Genomic DNA, 15,055 nt, shown 5'->3' with positions numbered 1-15,055 from the left:
TTAATATTCATACCCAAGTGTCCTCGACTGATGAATTCTTTAAGAAATATTTGAACCTTTTGGTAGAAGAGCCCTCAGACCCCACTACTTTGGCTGTCTCCAGCGCCTAATGTCCTCATCCCTGCCCAGTTTTGAAGAGACTATTTTGACTGTTTAAGATTTCTTTGTATTTCTTTACAAAGTACTATTGCTGCCAATGTGGCAAGCCATATGACTGCTGACACCATGTAAGCTACGCATTATTATCCGGACCTTTGCTGGGAATGAAATGTAGAGATCGGACTGTGGCAGGGCGGAGGGCGGGGCCGGGTCGTGATCCTACACACCCGGTCCCGTATTAGGCTAATTATGCTTCCATGAGGTTTAAAGGCTGACTGCAGAGGGCCGCGCGGGAGAGAGAGATCGTTAGAGGACATGTCCGTCGTGTGTGTTTATGTGGTCTTTTGAGTTTATCATTAAAACTATTATTTATATTGAAAAGCCGGTTCTCGCCTCCTCCTTTCCATTGAATACCTTTACACGGACCTCTTGGAACTTTAATTGAATACCCCTGTTCTAGGGAACAGACAAGAGAGAATGTTGGTAAATGTTGTGTCAAAGTATTCGATGACTGAAGTGTTATTGCAGTGCAGAAAATCTCATGCTTCCCGTAAATGGTACGTGGTCATCTGTTGCTCAAATTTGCATTATTAAACTGAAAATGTGCATGGAAAATGCAGCCTTATTCAAAATGCAACACTCATGAGACACACTTGATACATTGTAGATGCATATAGTGCTCTGTGCTGCATAGAATTCTGTGTTGTATTATTTAATTTCGAGCACAATAAAGACTCTGAACAGGATTATATTAATCCAAGTGTTGACATTTTGTATTTACAACAGCTTAAGTAAATTAGGACATTCGTTAAAACTAAATATGGTTTTAGAATAGACAACAAGCCTATAAAGAATACATATAGAAAGAAATAGAGATGGAGGAAGGCAAGTCAATGACAGAGAAAGGAGTTAATGTTTTACCTTAGTCAAGACCCCCTCATTGTTTTGGTATAAACAAACAACCCAAATACCAACAGCGTTTTTCATTTAGAGTGGAAGACAATTGCTTGTTAAAATGAAGCCATTGTAATGTGCCATTTTCTCTGCTTCCTGATTCCATTGTGTCTGTGGATTTAGAGAGCAGTGTGCATGATTTTCTGAATACTAATGCATCTTATGTCCGTGGCAGAATGGAAGAAACTTTTCCACTGAAATATATATAAAAAAAAAAATTTAAAAACGAAAATTAGTCATGACTGCTTCATTATAATCAGTGCTTGATTGACTCAGCTCCACATTAGAAGAGATATTAAATGCATTGAATTTAAATTGACAACCAGGAAGAGGGAGAACAAAAAAGGGCAGCTTGTTTATCTTGAATAATTAGTTCTGTAATTAGGATAACTTGAGCATACATTGAAATCATTCAGTTTTCCTCCTACTCTTAACCTCTACAGTCATTTTTTCACCTAACAAATTGTATTTATATGCAGTAATTATACATATATAGGAGTTCAATGACAAGGAAGTAAACCCATAGAGATATCAAATTAAAACACTTATTTGAGCCATCTCATTGTCTCTTTATGTCAGGGGCCATTTTAGAGCCTTTTTAACCTCAAGGGGTCTCAGCCCCTTACCCAAATATGAGATGATCTGGCTTTAAGATGCTCTGCTTAAAGAGCCGGATGTCATGAGTTTGTCAGTAGATGCTTATCAGGAACTTTATACATTGCATTTTATTTTGTGATTTCGTTAGAATGGAAATTGGGTGAATGAGCTTTAAGAAGTTGGTTCGTCACTAGTAAGGATAATAGGTTGCCTAGTGTAACAACAGTTATTTATTTATTTTTATTCTTGACTGGTAAGGGGGGAATTTAGAGTGCACCAAAGATAACTTTACTGCAGCCACTGTCTTCAGCAAACATGAGGAAAGACCGCATAATCACAGATTTTTAAGGATGCTGACAGTTTTTTAGTAGTGCTGAGAAAAAGAATGGCTAAAGCCCCAATAAAAGAGTCGCCTCTGCTTCATGCCCATCCAAATGAGTTAGAAATGGATGTAAGCCACTTAAAACAGTTTAGAGAATCTTTTCACAAATGTGTACAGAAATTGTGGAATGTTTAGTTCTTGAATGTTCCTAATATAGATGCCATGCGAAATTATACAGCCACTGCACGAACAAAATGGCCACAGCATGTGGTTTAGACTGGCAGAGTGTTGAATTGTGGTGTGAATTCCGGCCTTGAAAATCGCTGTGTATTGCCTAGCATTGTGAATGGATAAAGACCAGATATAAGAACATAGAAATAATTATTTGTCTTGGATTATTTAGATGTCTTGGCTGAAACAGGAAAATGCATGAATATTTACAAAGGTAGGATGTTCAGACTGTTAGCAGGCTAAGCTAACTAAACAGTCATTTTCACTTTACTGAGAGGCCCTAAGATATAAGAAGATATAAGAAAGAATTCTATGCCTTGGATTATTTAAATGTCCTAGCTGAAACAGGAAAGTGCATGAATATTTATGAAGGTATGATGCTCAGACTGTTAGCAAGCTAAGCTTACTAGGCAGTCATTTTCACTATACAGAGAGGCCCTGAGGCAACTACCCCCTCATTTAAACCGAACATGACTACGCTGTATGTGAATGAGTGGGTGGGTGGGCATGCGTGTGTGCGCGTATTTGTGTGCATTCAAGCAATCGTGCACGAACTTGCCCTCGGTCATCCAGTTCATCCTGCTTCAAGAGTTCCTATTGTTTTCTCTCTCTCTCTCTCTCTCTCTCTCTCTCTCTCTCTCTCTCTCTCTCTCTCTCTCTCTCTCGTGTTTCTTTTAAGCTTTTCATTTGAGACAAATTGCTCCTTTCACTTTTGATTACTCTAGAACTAGAACTAAATCACAGTTAGACATGACTGGACATAGAGAGAGATAGAAAATTAGAGAATTAATGAGAGAAAAAATACAAATAAATTAAAGGAAAAGAGACAAATGTAAGGGAATGATTGGGTTTTGGCTTTCATTGTATTCTCACAGTAAAATAGCAATGCTCTCGTTCCACAGCAGTCCCAAGTCCAAAATCAAGCACTCTTTCTCTTCTTATGCGCAACCCTGATGGGGCCTTATTTTCCTGCCTACGGGTGTTCTCCCACTGCAATCACCTATCAAAAACAGTATTGTGCTGTGTTTGAAGAGCAATTTAGTAGTGCCATTTCAGTGTTGGATACAGAATAAAGAGCTTTACCTCAAAGTGCAATTGACTTGAACAGCCATAGTCATTTGAATTGGTAAGACTTTAGAAAGAAAAAGGGATATTGAAAAATATGAAAATTATGTCATCATTTACAAACCTTCAAGTCATTCCAAACGTGTATGACTTCAACTTTTCTTTCTACACTGGAACACAAAAGGAGACATTTTGAAAGAAGGTTGTTTCGTGCTTCAAAAGGTCATAATAGCAACATCATGAATCACAAAAGTTGTCCACAAGGCTTGCACGCTCTGTTCTGTCTGTTCCTCACACTAAGCTATCATATTTCTTCAGAAGACTTGGAGTATAGCACGTAAGTTGTATGGACAACTAACGTGCTTTAAGCTTGAAAGCTCCTTCATTTTTTGAAACATTACATGTAGCCTACATTCTTAAACATTCTCCTTTTGTTTTCCACAGAAGAAAGAAAGTCAAATTGGTTTAGAACAACTTGAGGGAGTAAATGATGACTTGAATTATGATTTTTTTTTAAGTATGTGCAAAAGAAGAACTAGATTTCTCTCACAGAATTTCTCTCAATTTTATTACTCATCTCCCAAGTCTCATCAAGGAAACATTTTCATGCATATTTCAAACTTCACTTTAAAATAAAGAGAGAGAGAGAGAGAGCAAGACATGATTGCAGACTCATTTTGGATTGACAAATAACAAGTTATATGCTCATAGGGTAAAACATTGTGTAGCATAATTATACTCTTTCAAAATTGGAGCAAGTCAGGTTCATGTTGAATTTCCCCCTTGAATGTAGGAGTCGTAATCACAGTACATGTGGGCTATAATAGGAGAGGAGTAAATGTTTTCAAATAATCTGAATTCAAAAGAGCAATTTGGATCAACCTGGACATGCTGCATAAATGTCTACATTTATACATAGCTAATTGCCCAGCTCGAATAATTCACTCTACAGTGAACACTTTAGTGTGTAAATGTTTGTGTATGTTCCATGGACATCTCTGAGGTCAAAGCTTTTGTCAGTGCAGTTTCAAATTCACATGGGGAGCCCAAATGTATAAACAGTGACTGATTTCACATGCCTACTGTTGAACTGATAATCTTCCTGTTGCTTTAATCCTATGAGTGTTTTCTGCTACTTTGATGTTTTTAAATGTATTGTGATCTGATAATGTGAAATTTATCTTTTCAAAAATAGATTAGATAGTAATGTGTTGCTAAAATCAAATTGGTTGCAAAACGCTGGAATGTAATGTCAATATTTAGGTTAAAATGAGCTAGTTTTCATGTATAACTAGATGAAAAATCTGCTAAAAAGATTTAAAAGGATTACTATTTTGTAAATGTACCATGTAAAGGAGTGATATGTTGTTTAAACGTGATTGGGTTTGGTTGGTTTCTCTTAACATATAAAGAGTAGGTGCATATTTAACATAGCACAGTGCTTATATTAAAATAGGTTTAATTTGTATGCTTAAATTTGTTAAGTTAATTGAATGAAAAGCTTTATCATTCTTATGTATGCAACCTTGGTGTTCCAAATAAAAACAGAAAGTAAAGGGAAAAAAACAGACAGTTGAGGCATATGTTTTACTGTAGCTTTTAATCTTTGAACTTTCAGATTTTTAACAATGAAATGTCTCTTTAAACTTTAAAGGCAACATTGATAACGAACGCCTGGCGATTGCTAGACAGCGAATCCCATATCGGCTTGGTCGAGTAGTTGACGAATGGCTACTCGACAAAGGTAAAAACACTGATTAAAACTTTAAATAAAAGATAATTTTATCATAAGCAAGTGATATTTTACAAATAAACCATCTAAAACATAAATCCCCTGTATAACCAAGTTTAAAAATTAAACAAATGTAGTTTGTAATATTTGCACTGCACAGTTTAATAATGTGTTGTTATACTGTACTTGTAAACCTGTCAATCAGAGGTTAAAGGGACTGGTAATATACTGATAACTGAAGTTAGTTCAGTCATTAACAAAATATGTTTACACCATTAAAATACTTAAATAATGTATTTTTGCAGCTGTAATAATCTAAATGACTAATTAAAGTATATGCCCACAATCCAAATTATTTGAATTTATAGTGATGTACACACACTATTTAATTTACATATGCATATTTTCTTTTCATGCTAAACATACTTCTTTTGGAAACTGCTAAAGTGCACAGTTAAAATCTCAAAGCAAATGTCTCTTAAATAGCATCAATGATTATTGGCATCAGATATGAAGTCCCTTTAACAAGCAAATTAAACACACAAGAAGGGAAAATACTTGAATGCATGCTGCAATGTATGTAACAAATTGAATCGTTCCAAGTGATTTGTTTTGAAGTTTGCTTGTTTTCTTGCTTTTCCTTTTCAATGGAAATTCTAACCATGATGAATCATTTGTAATGTGTCATGTAGCTGTAAAACCATTCTCCATATCAACCTTTTTTCAGTCTTATTCATTTTAATTGCCATTGCCCTTGCTGAAAGACAATCTCAATCAAATGTACTAGAACTGTGAATATAGACATTCACATCTATAGATTTGAACATCCTTTAGACCACTGTACTTGCAGATTAAAAGTAATTTTCATATAAGAGGAAAGGATAAGGATAAGAGGAAATGTTGTATTTTTCACATGTAAGGAATATTTTATCTTTGTATGTTTTTTGATTGTCCTTTTAGCAAAATCTCATTGATTTTTGGGGGGACTCAGCTTTCTCATCCCCTTTATTTATTTACTTTCTGCCAACAGCAGCCCATTAAATTACAGTCGATAAATTACCAGTGTTGCTGTTAGCATTAGTGTAATTTATTGCTTTTATGATCCCTAGGGACAATAATGTTACGGTTATTCTGTGTTTTACCATCAGGACTTCCATCAGTTCTATGTTCATGTGTGCGTCTGTGTGTGCATGTGTATGTGTGCGTTTCTGCAGCGTGGGGGAGCGGGCGTTGAACCTTCTTGTATTTTCTGTAACGTTGTTTCCCGGCAGGTCGGCAGCTTACTATCTTCAATAGTCAAACCACCATAAAGATCGGAGGCTGGGAGAAGGGCAGTCGGCCCTTCCAGGGTCAGCTCTCAGGGCTTTACTACAATGGCCTCAAAGTGCTAAACATGGCTGCAGAGGGCGACCCCAACGTGCGTGTGGAGGGTAGTGCCCGCCTGGTGGGGGACATGCCCTCCTCTTCTATTACGCCTCAATCCAGTGCTTCCGCCACGGGCAACCGCTCAGAAACATCTCCCTCCATCACTGACATCACCACTACAACTGCGTCCAACCGCCAGGGCAAGCAGACAACAACGCCACAGGTCAGTGGCCTCTGCATGAATTTTTTTTTGTTTATGTCCTGTGGAAGCTGTTGCTGATTTTTTCATATATTATTTTCTTTCATGAAAATGGAATATGGAAATTGATGAGCAAACACTAAATGGTGCAAGGGGTGGACGGTATCTCACCATTTTACATCATTGTGGAAGTGTATAGTATATAGTGTGATATTGTTATTTTTTGTTGGAATTCAAAGAAGAAAATTGTTTATATTTGAATAAACTTGTGGCCATGCCTATTTCTAAAAAGTCTTGTGAATTAACCCTATCAGACCCTGCATCCATTACAATGGAAATAAGTTTTCTCTGGTTTAAGTTTGGTTCCACCCAAATCACAGAGTTATTAGATTTTATGCTGCCAAGTCAAATGGTATCACAAATTGTTACTTTTTGAAAAAAGAAAATCTTCCTTTGAAATAAATGTGGCATGTGACACAAGGAAAAAAAATGGCACACCAGAGGTAACTTTTAAAACTGATTGATTGATTACCAATCAAATGGCTACATTTAGAGTAGAATAAAGCATGATATTTATAAATTTGTTTTGTCCCTGGTGTCTGAAAGAGTTGAATACTTAAAAAATGAAGGTACTTCATCTCATTTGATTATTTTCTCTTATTATTTGGAACTTGATTATTGCTTACTATTTTTACTTCTAACTTTTTACTTTTTACTTCTGTGATGCAAACCATATAAAAAGATAATAAGATAATTAAGATATTCATAAAATATATATATATATATATATATATATATATATATATATATATATATTGGCCTATTTTTAAGATTTACGAATTTCAAAGTCAGAACAAATATGTAATTTTTAACAAAATGATAGTATTTCATTTTTTTATTGACTTTTTATTCTCTTAAAGATTACTGTTCAACTTCATGGAATTTTGTCATGAAATTGAAATGCATAAATCCTAAAATAACTAATAAAAAAAAGATAAAAATAGTACTGCTGCTATTATGAAATGAATAGTTCCCCTTCTGTCGCTCTCTCCACGTTGTGTCAGAGAAGCGACACTAGGGGTCTCTCTTGAGCGCCGATATTCACCTCTTAATTATGAGAAAAGGCCAATGAGAGTTGGCAACCAGTATTTGCATGTCCCGCCCCCGGACATACGGGTATTTAAGCGGCGCAAATACGGGAGTTCATTCAGAAAATTTCTTCGAGCCGATGGTGCGTGTTTGCAGACTGCTGCGTTTTACACACCGAGTTCCTGCTATCCTCTGCTGCATGCTGTTGGATTCTACGGCGCACAACAGCGGCTTTCTCCTGTTTGCACGGCTGTGCACTTTCTGCCCCTGAGCGCATCGACAGTTGCAGATAAGAAAGATCTCTCACGAGTTCTTTCATTCATAAAAGAGTGATTTTATTTAAAAGAGTAATTTCCTCTAAAAGAGCAAAAACACAGCAGCGTTGAACGTCCTTTTAAGGACGCGTCTTTATAAAGATGACTTTCCGCCCCTGTGTTGTTCCTGGATGCGGTAGAGTACTCTTCGCTTCCGACGGCCACAGGCATTGTCTCGTGTGTCTGGGCAGCGATCACACTGAGGCTGCGTTTGTGGATGGTTCATGTTCTCATTGCGAGAACATGACCATGACAATGTTGCGGTCGCGGCTTGCTTACAACCATAAGCAGGCCACTCCAGCCACCCCCTGCGTCGCTCCTTCTTCCCACGGGATTGAGGACAATGCGGCTGGCGATGGAGGCGATTCGGGGATGGCAGCGGGTGCAGCTCCGCCGGGTACGCCCCCTCAGACCACCCGCGCCCCGGCACGCTCGTTGACTCCCGTCCCCGCTCGAGGTGGCGGCGACGCGCCTCACAGCCAGTCTGCCTACCCTCTTGCGATGGAAGCAGATGAGTTTGCAGCGACATCGGAGGGCGTGGGCTCTGATGCTGAGGGCTCCTCTGGGCTGCCGCCTTCGGGCTTGCACGCCCAGGAGGAGGCCGACGCACAGATGTCCGATATGCTTTCCTGGGCAGCCAACAGCGTGGGTCTGGATTGGAACCCTCCATCCTCCCCACAGCCATCACGGCTGGACGATTGGTTCTTGGGCGTTGGGTGCCGCTCACAGCCTTGCCCCCCACCCCCCCACCCGGTTCCTTTCTTCCCGGAGGTGCATGATGAGCTGACGTCTTCGTGGAGAGCACCCCTCTGCACTCGTCGCACCGCCACCTGCTCATCCGCCCTCGCCACCCTCGACAGCGGAGCGCGCCACGGGTACACGGAGATCCCCAGGTGGATAGAGCTGTTGCGCTCCACTTATGTCCCAGAAACACTACCACCTGGCAGGGCCGCCCTGTACTCCCTTCCCGGTCCTGTAGAGCAACATCCTTGCTCACCGCGAAGGCCTACAGCGCTACCGGACGCGCCGCTTCCGCCCTGCATGCCATGGCTCTCCTGCAGGTCCACCAAGCCAAGGCACTTCGCAACATGCGCGGGGGTGGCCCTGATCCCGACACGCTGCAGGAACTGCGCTCAGCGACCGACCTCGCCCTGAGAGCGACGAAGGTCACAGCGCAGGCACTCGGGCAGGCGATGGCCACTCTGTTGGTCCAGGAACGTCAGCAATGGCTGGACTTGGTTGAGATGCGTGAAGCTGACAAGACTCGCTTCCTCAACGCCCCTGTCTCCCAGTTCGGCCTCTTCGGCGACACCGTTGAGGACATTTCCCAGCAGTTCTCCCTGGTGAAGAAGCAGACGGAGGCCATTTTGCACATCATACCGCGCCGCAAGCTTGCCGCCACGGCCCAGGCCCCACCTGCTTGCCGAGGGCGTCCTCCCGCGGCCAGAAGACCTTCTGCTCGGCCCCAACCTGGGCCCAGCTCTCAGCCCCGGCGTCGAGCAAACCGCAGGAAGCGTACGCCCCCTGCCTCACGGACCCCTTCGAGGACCCGGAAGGCTCCCAAGCGTCTCTGAGACAGCGGACCCAGAGGACAAGAAGTTAGCTCCGGAGGTGGTAAGACCACTCCGTCCCCCGGTGGAGGGCCGGGAGGAGAATCTTTTGTTTTTTCATTTGCCACACCCCCTGACGGGGGCTGCGGTACCCAAATTCTCAATAAAAGAGCTATTTCCTTTACCTCTGGGTCACATGGGTCACAAATGCCGTTCTCACGGCACTGTGCTTTCAGGCCTCAACAGTCTCGGCGCCCATGATGCGGTGCTCCCGCCCTCAGCCCCACGAATGTTCCCCAGCCGGCTGGTTCAGACGAGTCCAGAGGACGCCAGCATCAGACCTCCTCCTCAGTCACGAACCCGCCCCCTGCCGGGTGCGCGGAACAAGGTAAGTGCTTTGAGTTTATTCTCAGCATCAGAGCCTCGGGACGCCACAGCGCCTCCTGACGCCGCGTTACCTGTTCTGCACCGCTGCGAAGCCCCGCCGGGTACGTCCAAAATACTCGTCCCCTTGGTGCCCCTAGCACGGAGCTTAGAGGCATGGCTTTCACTGCCCAGCTCGTCACGGTGGCTGCACCGGACCATCCGACTCAGTTACGCAATTCAGTTTGCCAGGTCTCCGCCCCCCTTCGTGGGCGTTCGTTCCTTGTCCACTCCCCGCGCGAGGAAATCGCCTCCCTTCTAATCAGAGCCTGTTCCTCCAATCGAAACGAAGAAGGGTTTCTACAGCCCTTACTTCGTTGTACCCAAGAAAGGCGGCAGCATACGACCGATCTTGGACCTGCGAGTTTTCAATCGGACCTTGTCCAAACTCCCGTTCAAAATGCTTACCCAGAAACAAATTTTTTCTGGCGTCCGGCATCTAGATTGGTTCGCAGCGGTAGACCTGAAGGACGCGTACTTCCACGTCTCAATTCGCCCTCGACATCAACCCTTTCTACGGTTCGCGTTCGACGGCCAGGCATATCAGTACAAAGTGCTCCCCTTCGGCCTGTCTCTGTCCCCTCGCCTCTTCACGAAGGTCGCAGAGGCGGCTCTTGCCCCGCTACGAGGAGCGGCCATACGCATACTCAATTACCTCGACGATTGGCTCATTTTGGCCTCCTCGCAGGAATTACTATGCGCACACAGAGACCAGGTGCTCGAGCACCTCGGCCGTTTAGGGTTTCAGGTCAACTGGGAAAAGAGCAAGCTCACCCCGGTCCAGAGCATCTCTTTTCTCGGTTTGGAGTTAGACTCAGTCTCAATGACAGCACGTCTCTCCAACGAGCGTGCTCAGTCAGTGCTGGAATGCCTCGCTTCTTTCGAACCAGGCACCGTGGTCCCTTTGAAACGTTTCCAACGGCTCCTGGGGCATATGGCATCCTCCGCAGCGGCCGCACCACTGGGGTTGATGCATATGAGACCACTTCAGCATTGGCTCCAGACTCGAGTCCCGAGACGAGCATGGCACCACGGCATGCACGGCGTGGAAGTTACCCCTGCCTGCCGCCAAACCTTCAAACCCTGGACAGACCTCTGCTTTCTACGGGCAGGAGTACCCTTGCAGCAGGTGTCCCGTCGCGTTCTGGTTACAACCGACGCCTCCAAATTGGGTTGGGGCGCCGTGTGCAACGGGCACGCAGCCGCAGGCCGGTGGAACCGAGGCCCGCTGTGCTGGCACATCAACTGCCTAGAGCTGCTGGCCGTTTTTCTTGCCCTGAAGAAATTTCTTCCGTTGATTCGTGGCAAGCACGTCCTAGTCAGGACAGACGGCACCACGGTGGTGGCCTACATAAACCGCCAAGGCGGAGTACGCTCCCTCCACATGTCACAGCTCGCCCGTCGTCTCCTCCTTTGGAGTCAGCAGCGACTGGAGTCACTGCGCGCCACTCACATCCCCGGCAACCTCAATGTGATAGCGGATGCGCTGTCAAGACAAAACTTGCCCGGCGGAGAGTGGAGGCTCCACCCCCAATCGGTCCAGCTGATTTGGGACAGGTTCGGCAAGGCCCAGGTAGACCTGTTTGCCTCCCAGGAAACCTCCCACTGTCCGCTCTGGTATGCCCTCACAGAGGCTCCCCTTGGGACAGATGCTCTGGCGCACAGCTGGCCCGCGGGGCTGCGCAAGCACGCTTTTCCCCAGTGAGCCTTCTTGCACAGGTGCTATGCAAGGTCAGGGAGGACAAGGAGCAAGTCACTCTGGTGGCCCTCTACTGGCCCAACCGGACGTGGTTTTCGGATCTCACGCTCCTCATGACAGCCCCTCCCTGGCTGAATTCCCCTGAGGAAGGACCTTCTTTCTCAGGGACGGGGCATGCTCTGGCATCCGCGATCCAGACCTCTGGAATCTCCACGCCTGGTCCCTGGACGGGACGCGGAGAATCTAGCCGCCTACCTTCGGCCGTCATAGACACTATTAACCAAGCCAGAGCCCCTTCGACCAGGCATCTTTACGCCCTGAAGTGGCGTCTGTTCATGGACTGGTGTTCTTCTCGAGCCGAAGACCCGCAGAAGTGCGCAGTTAGGTCAGTGCTCGTGTTTCTTCAGGAGAGGCTGGAGAGGAGGCTGTCCCCTCCACCCTCAAGGTGTATGTTGCGCTATCGCGGCCCACCACGACACGGTAGACGGCAAGTCTCTTGGTAAGCACGACTTAATCGTCAGGTTCCTAAAAGGTGCCCGGAGGATGACTCCCTCTCGGCCTAACCTGTTTCCCTCCTGGGATCTCTCGGTCATCCTTATTGGACTCCGGAGACCCCCCTTCGAGCCGCTTGACTCAGTTGGACTCAGGGCCCTCTCTCTCAAGACCGCCCTGCTGATCGCGCTCGCTTCCATCAAGAGGGTCGGGGACCTGCATGCGTTCTCTGTTAGCGACGCTTGCCTGGAGTTCGGTCCGGCGGACACTTTCGTGATCCTAAGACCGCGACCGGGCTACGTGCCCAAGGTTCCTACCACACCCTTCAGGGATCAGGTGGTGAACCTGCAAGCGCTGCCCCGGGAGGAGGCAGACCCAGCCCTTTCACTGCTGTGTCCAGTATGTGCCTTACGGATTTACCTGGACCGCACACAGAGCACCAGATGCTCTGAGCAGCTCTTCATCTGCTTTGGGGACAGCAGAAAGGGAATGCTGTCTCCAAGCAGAGACTCGCCCACTGGGTTGTCGACACCATTTCCCTGGCTTTTCACACCCAGGCCGTGCCCCCCCCCTTTGCGGGTCCGAGCCCACTCCACCAGGAGTGTTGCGTCCTCGTGGGCACTGGCTAGGGGCACTGCCCTAGCAGACATTTGTAGAGCAGCGGGCTGGGCAACACCTAACACTTTTGCGAGATTCTACAATCTCCGAGTTGAGTCAGTATAGTCCCGTGTTCTCTCAGGTACCGAGCCCGTAGAACTCGGTGGCACGTCCATGATCTGACCGGGTGAATCGCTTGCACCCAGCTCTTCCCCTAACCAGGGAAACAGTGCACCTTCATTCCCAGGAGATCCCAGGTTTGGGGCACTGGTTGACTCCTCCCTAGCCCTCGTGGGTCGCAGTTCTCATGGAGGAACTCACCGACCCAAACCACTGCGTGGTACCGCAAGCTACCCTGTACTGGTATAGGTGCCCCACAGGTAAGGCCTCCTGTTCGGACTCCCCTGTGTGTAAAACCACGGTTCTGTCCCCTCACGAGTTGACTCCGTGTTTCCCTTAGGCAGTTACAGCTGCCTCGGTTGCCGTGCTGTATGCTTTCCCCTCTGCGAGGCTGGATCTACCACCACACTACTTTTCCGCATAAGACCTAAGTATAGGGCCATGCGATGTATTTGCCACTCAAAATTTGCCTCCCTCCCGGGTAGGTGTGGCCTCCGCAGGGTCTTCTCCACCCTAATAAGGGCTAAGACCCCCTTCCCTCAATGCGTGTAAGGGCCCTGGCCGTAGTTGCTCTATGCGAGAAACATAGAGCGAAAAGAGGCCCAGCCAGGCTGGCCCGTTCCCATGTTGGCGGCCATCACCTTGTTCCCCCCTCCAGGGTAACGATAAGGAATCCTGATGGCTTAAATTGGGCATTGGGGAAGGGTACGTGCAGCCTGATACAGTTGGTCGTTCTGCACGTAGGAATACCTGCTCGCTCCTGTATCAGCAGATCACGTACACGGCTCAGCGCATGGCTCTTTTTAAGTGGACCCCTAGTGTTGCTTCTCTGACACAACGTGGAGAGAGTGACAGAAGGGAAACGGCTAGGTTACATATGTAACCTCCGTTCCCCGATGGAGGGAACGAGATGTTGTGTCTCCCCTGCCACGTCGCTGAGCCGAGCCCCTGTTGTGGCCGGACCATTTCCGGCTCCTCAGAAAAATCCTGAATGAACTCCCGTATTTGCGCCGCTTAAATACCCGTATGTCCGGGGGCGGGACATGCAAATACTGGTTGCCAACTCTCATTGGCCTTTTTTCATAGTTCAGAGGTGAATATCGGCGCTCAAGAGAGACCCCTAGTGTCGCTTCTCTGACACAACGTCTCGTTCCCTCCATCGGGGAACGGAGGTTACATACGTAACTTAGACGTTTCGGCTTTAAATTCTTATTGGATGTGTCTTATTTGAAGCTGTTGTAAATTGGCCAATGTCCACTGATATATATGCCTTGGTATTAACAGTATAGCATCGGTAAAATATCTGCCAGTTAACACATTTCTACCAATGCACAGTAAATATTATCCTACCGCCCAGTTCTAATTGGTGCGATCAGATTGAAGCAGGCAGGCTGTGTATTCTCTGGGCCAGAATGTTTTTGTTAAGTTCTGTGCTGTGATTGGTTGACTACACATTCACTCTCTCTTTTTGTATTTTTCTCACATACACTCCTTCAGTTTCACTTTTGCCATCCAAAACACTTTAAGTGGCATTTTCAATAACTGGCCCAGACATCTACAAGGCTGGTATAAACTGAACTCAGGGCTCTCTCAAGCAAAAGAGGTCTTGAGACCAAGACCAGTGCGCTTAAAGACAAGCCTGTGGCTGGATAACACGTTATCGAACCAGCAAAGATTTTGGCCAAGCACAACTCAATTGCTTTCAGACATAAAGTGATTGGCCGCTTCTATTGTGGATGTGCTGTGGCTCATGAGAAGACAGAGTGCTGGGGGCTACTGGGAGTCTAGACTAACACTGCATCTCAATATGTCTAATTATACTATGCCCTAAAAGTGATTTCTTTTTTTGTAATGGAACAGTATACATTTTTAAGTATGTAGCAAAAAGGTGTGCAAGGTTTGGGACATACTACAACGTCAGAAAATTGTGCCACGTTACAGAAGTGAATGCTGGCGCTTAGTGACGCACTTCCAGTCATCGTTATTATTGTTAATGTACACAACAGTTTCCTCACATACAGGGCCGGCCCAGACTCTTTTGGCCCCCTAAGTGAGATTTTAGATTGGTGCCCACCAGCGCAACATTATGAGGTTAGTTCCATCCACATTTTGGGCAGATCTTTTGCCATCCGTTTTTGTGCAAAGAAATCAAGGATCTGTGGTTTCAAAATTGCACACACCTGGACTTCTTTGTGAAAAAGTTATCA

At 45.7% G+C, this 15,055-nt stretch overlaps 1 protein-coding gene across 8 annotated transcripts in view; it reads left to right on the top strand.

The window, feature by feature from the left end:
* Positions 1–15,055, top strand: part of LOC127633287 (neurexin-1a) — a 223,629-nt gene that overhangs the window by 175,386 nt on the left and 33,188 nt on the right. For 5 of the 8 annotated variants that reach the window (XM_052112288.1, XM_052112287.1, XM_052112286.1 and 2 more), the window contains 2 exons: positions 4,923–5,012; positions 6,272–6,588. In XM_052112288.1, the coding sequence (XP_051968248.1) occupies positions 4,923–5,012; positions 6,272–6,588 (407 nt within the window). The remainder of the gene's footprint in view (positions 1–4,922; positions 5,013–6,271; positions 6,589–15,055) is intronic. The other 3 variants (XM_052112290.1, XM_052112289.1, XM_052112292.1) reach the window with 1 other exon arrangement.

Source organism: Xyrauchen texanus, chromosome 40 (genome assembly GCF_025860055.1).
Source record: "Xyrauchen texanus isolate HMW12.3.18 chromosome 40, RBS_HiC_50CHRs, whole genome shotgun sequence".
NCBI lineage: Eukaryota > Metazoa > Chordata > Actinopteri > Cypriniformes > Catostomidae > Xyrauchen > Xyrauchen texanus.
This window is presented reverse-complemented; position numbering and strand designations above follow the sequence as displayed.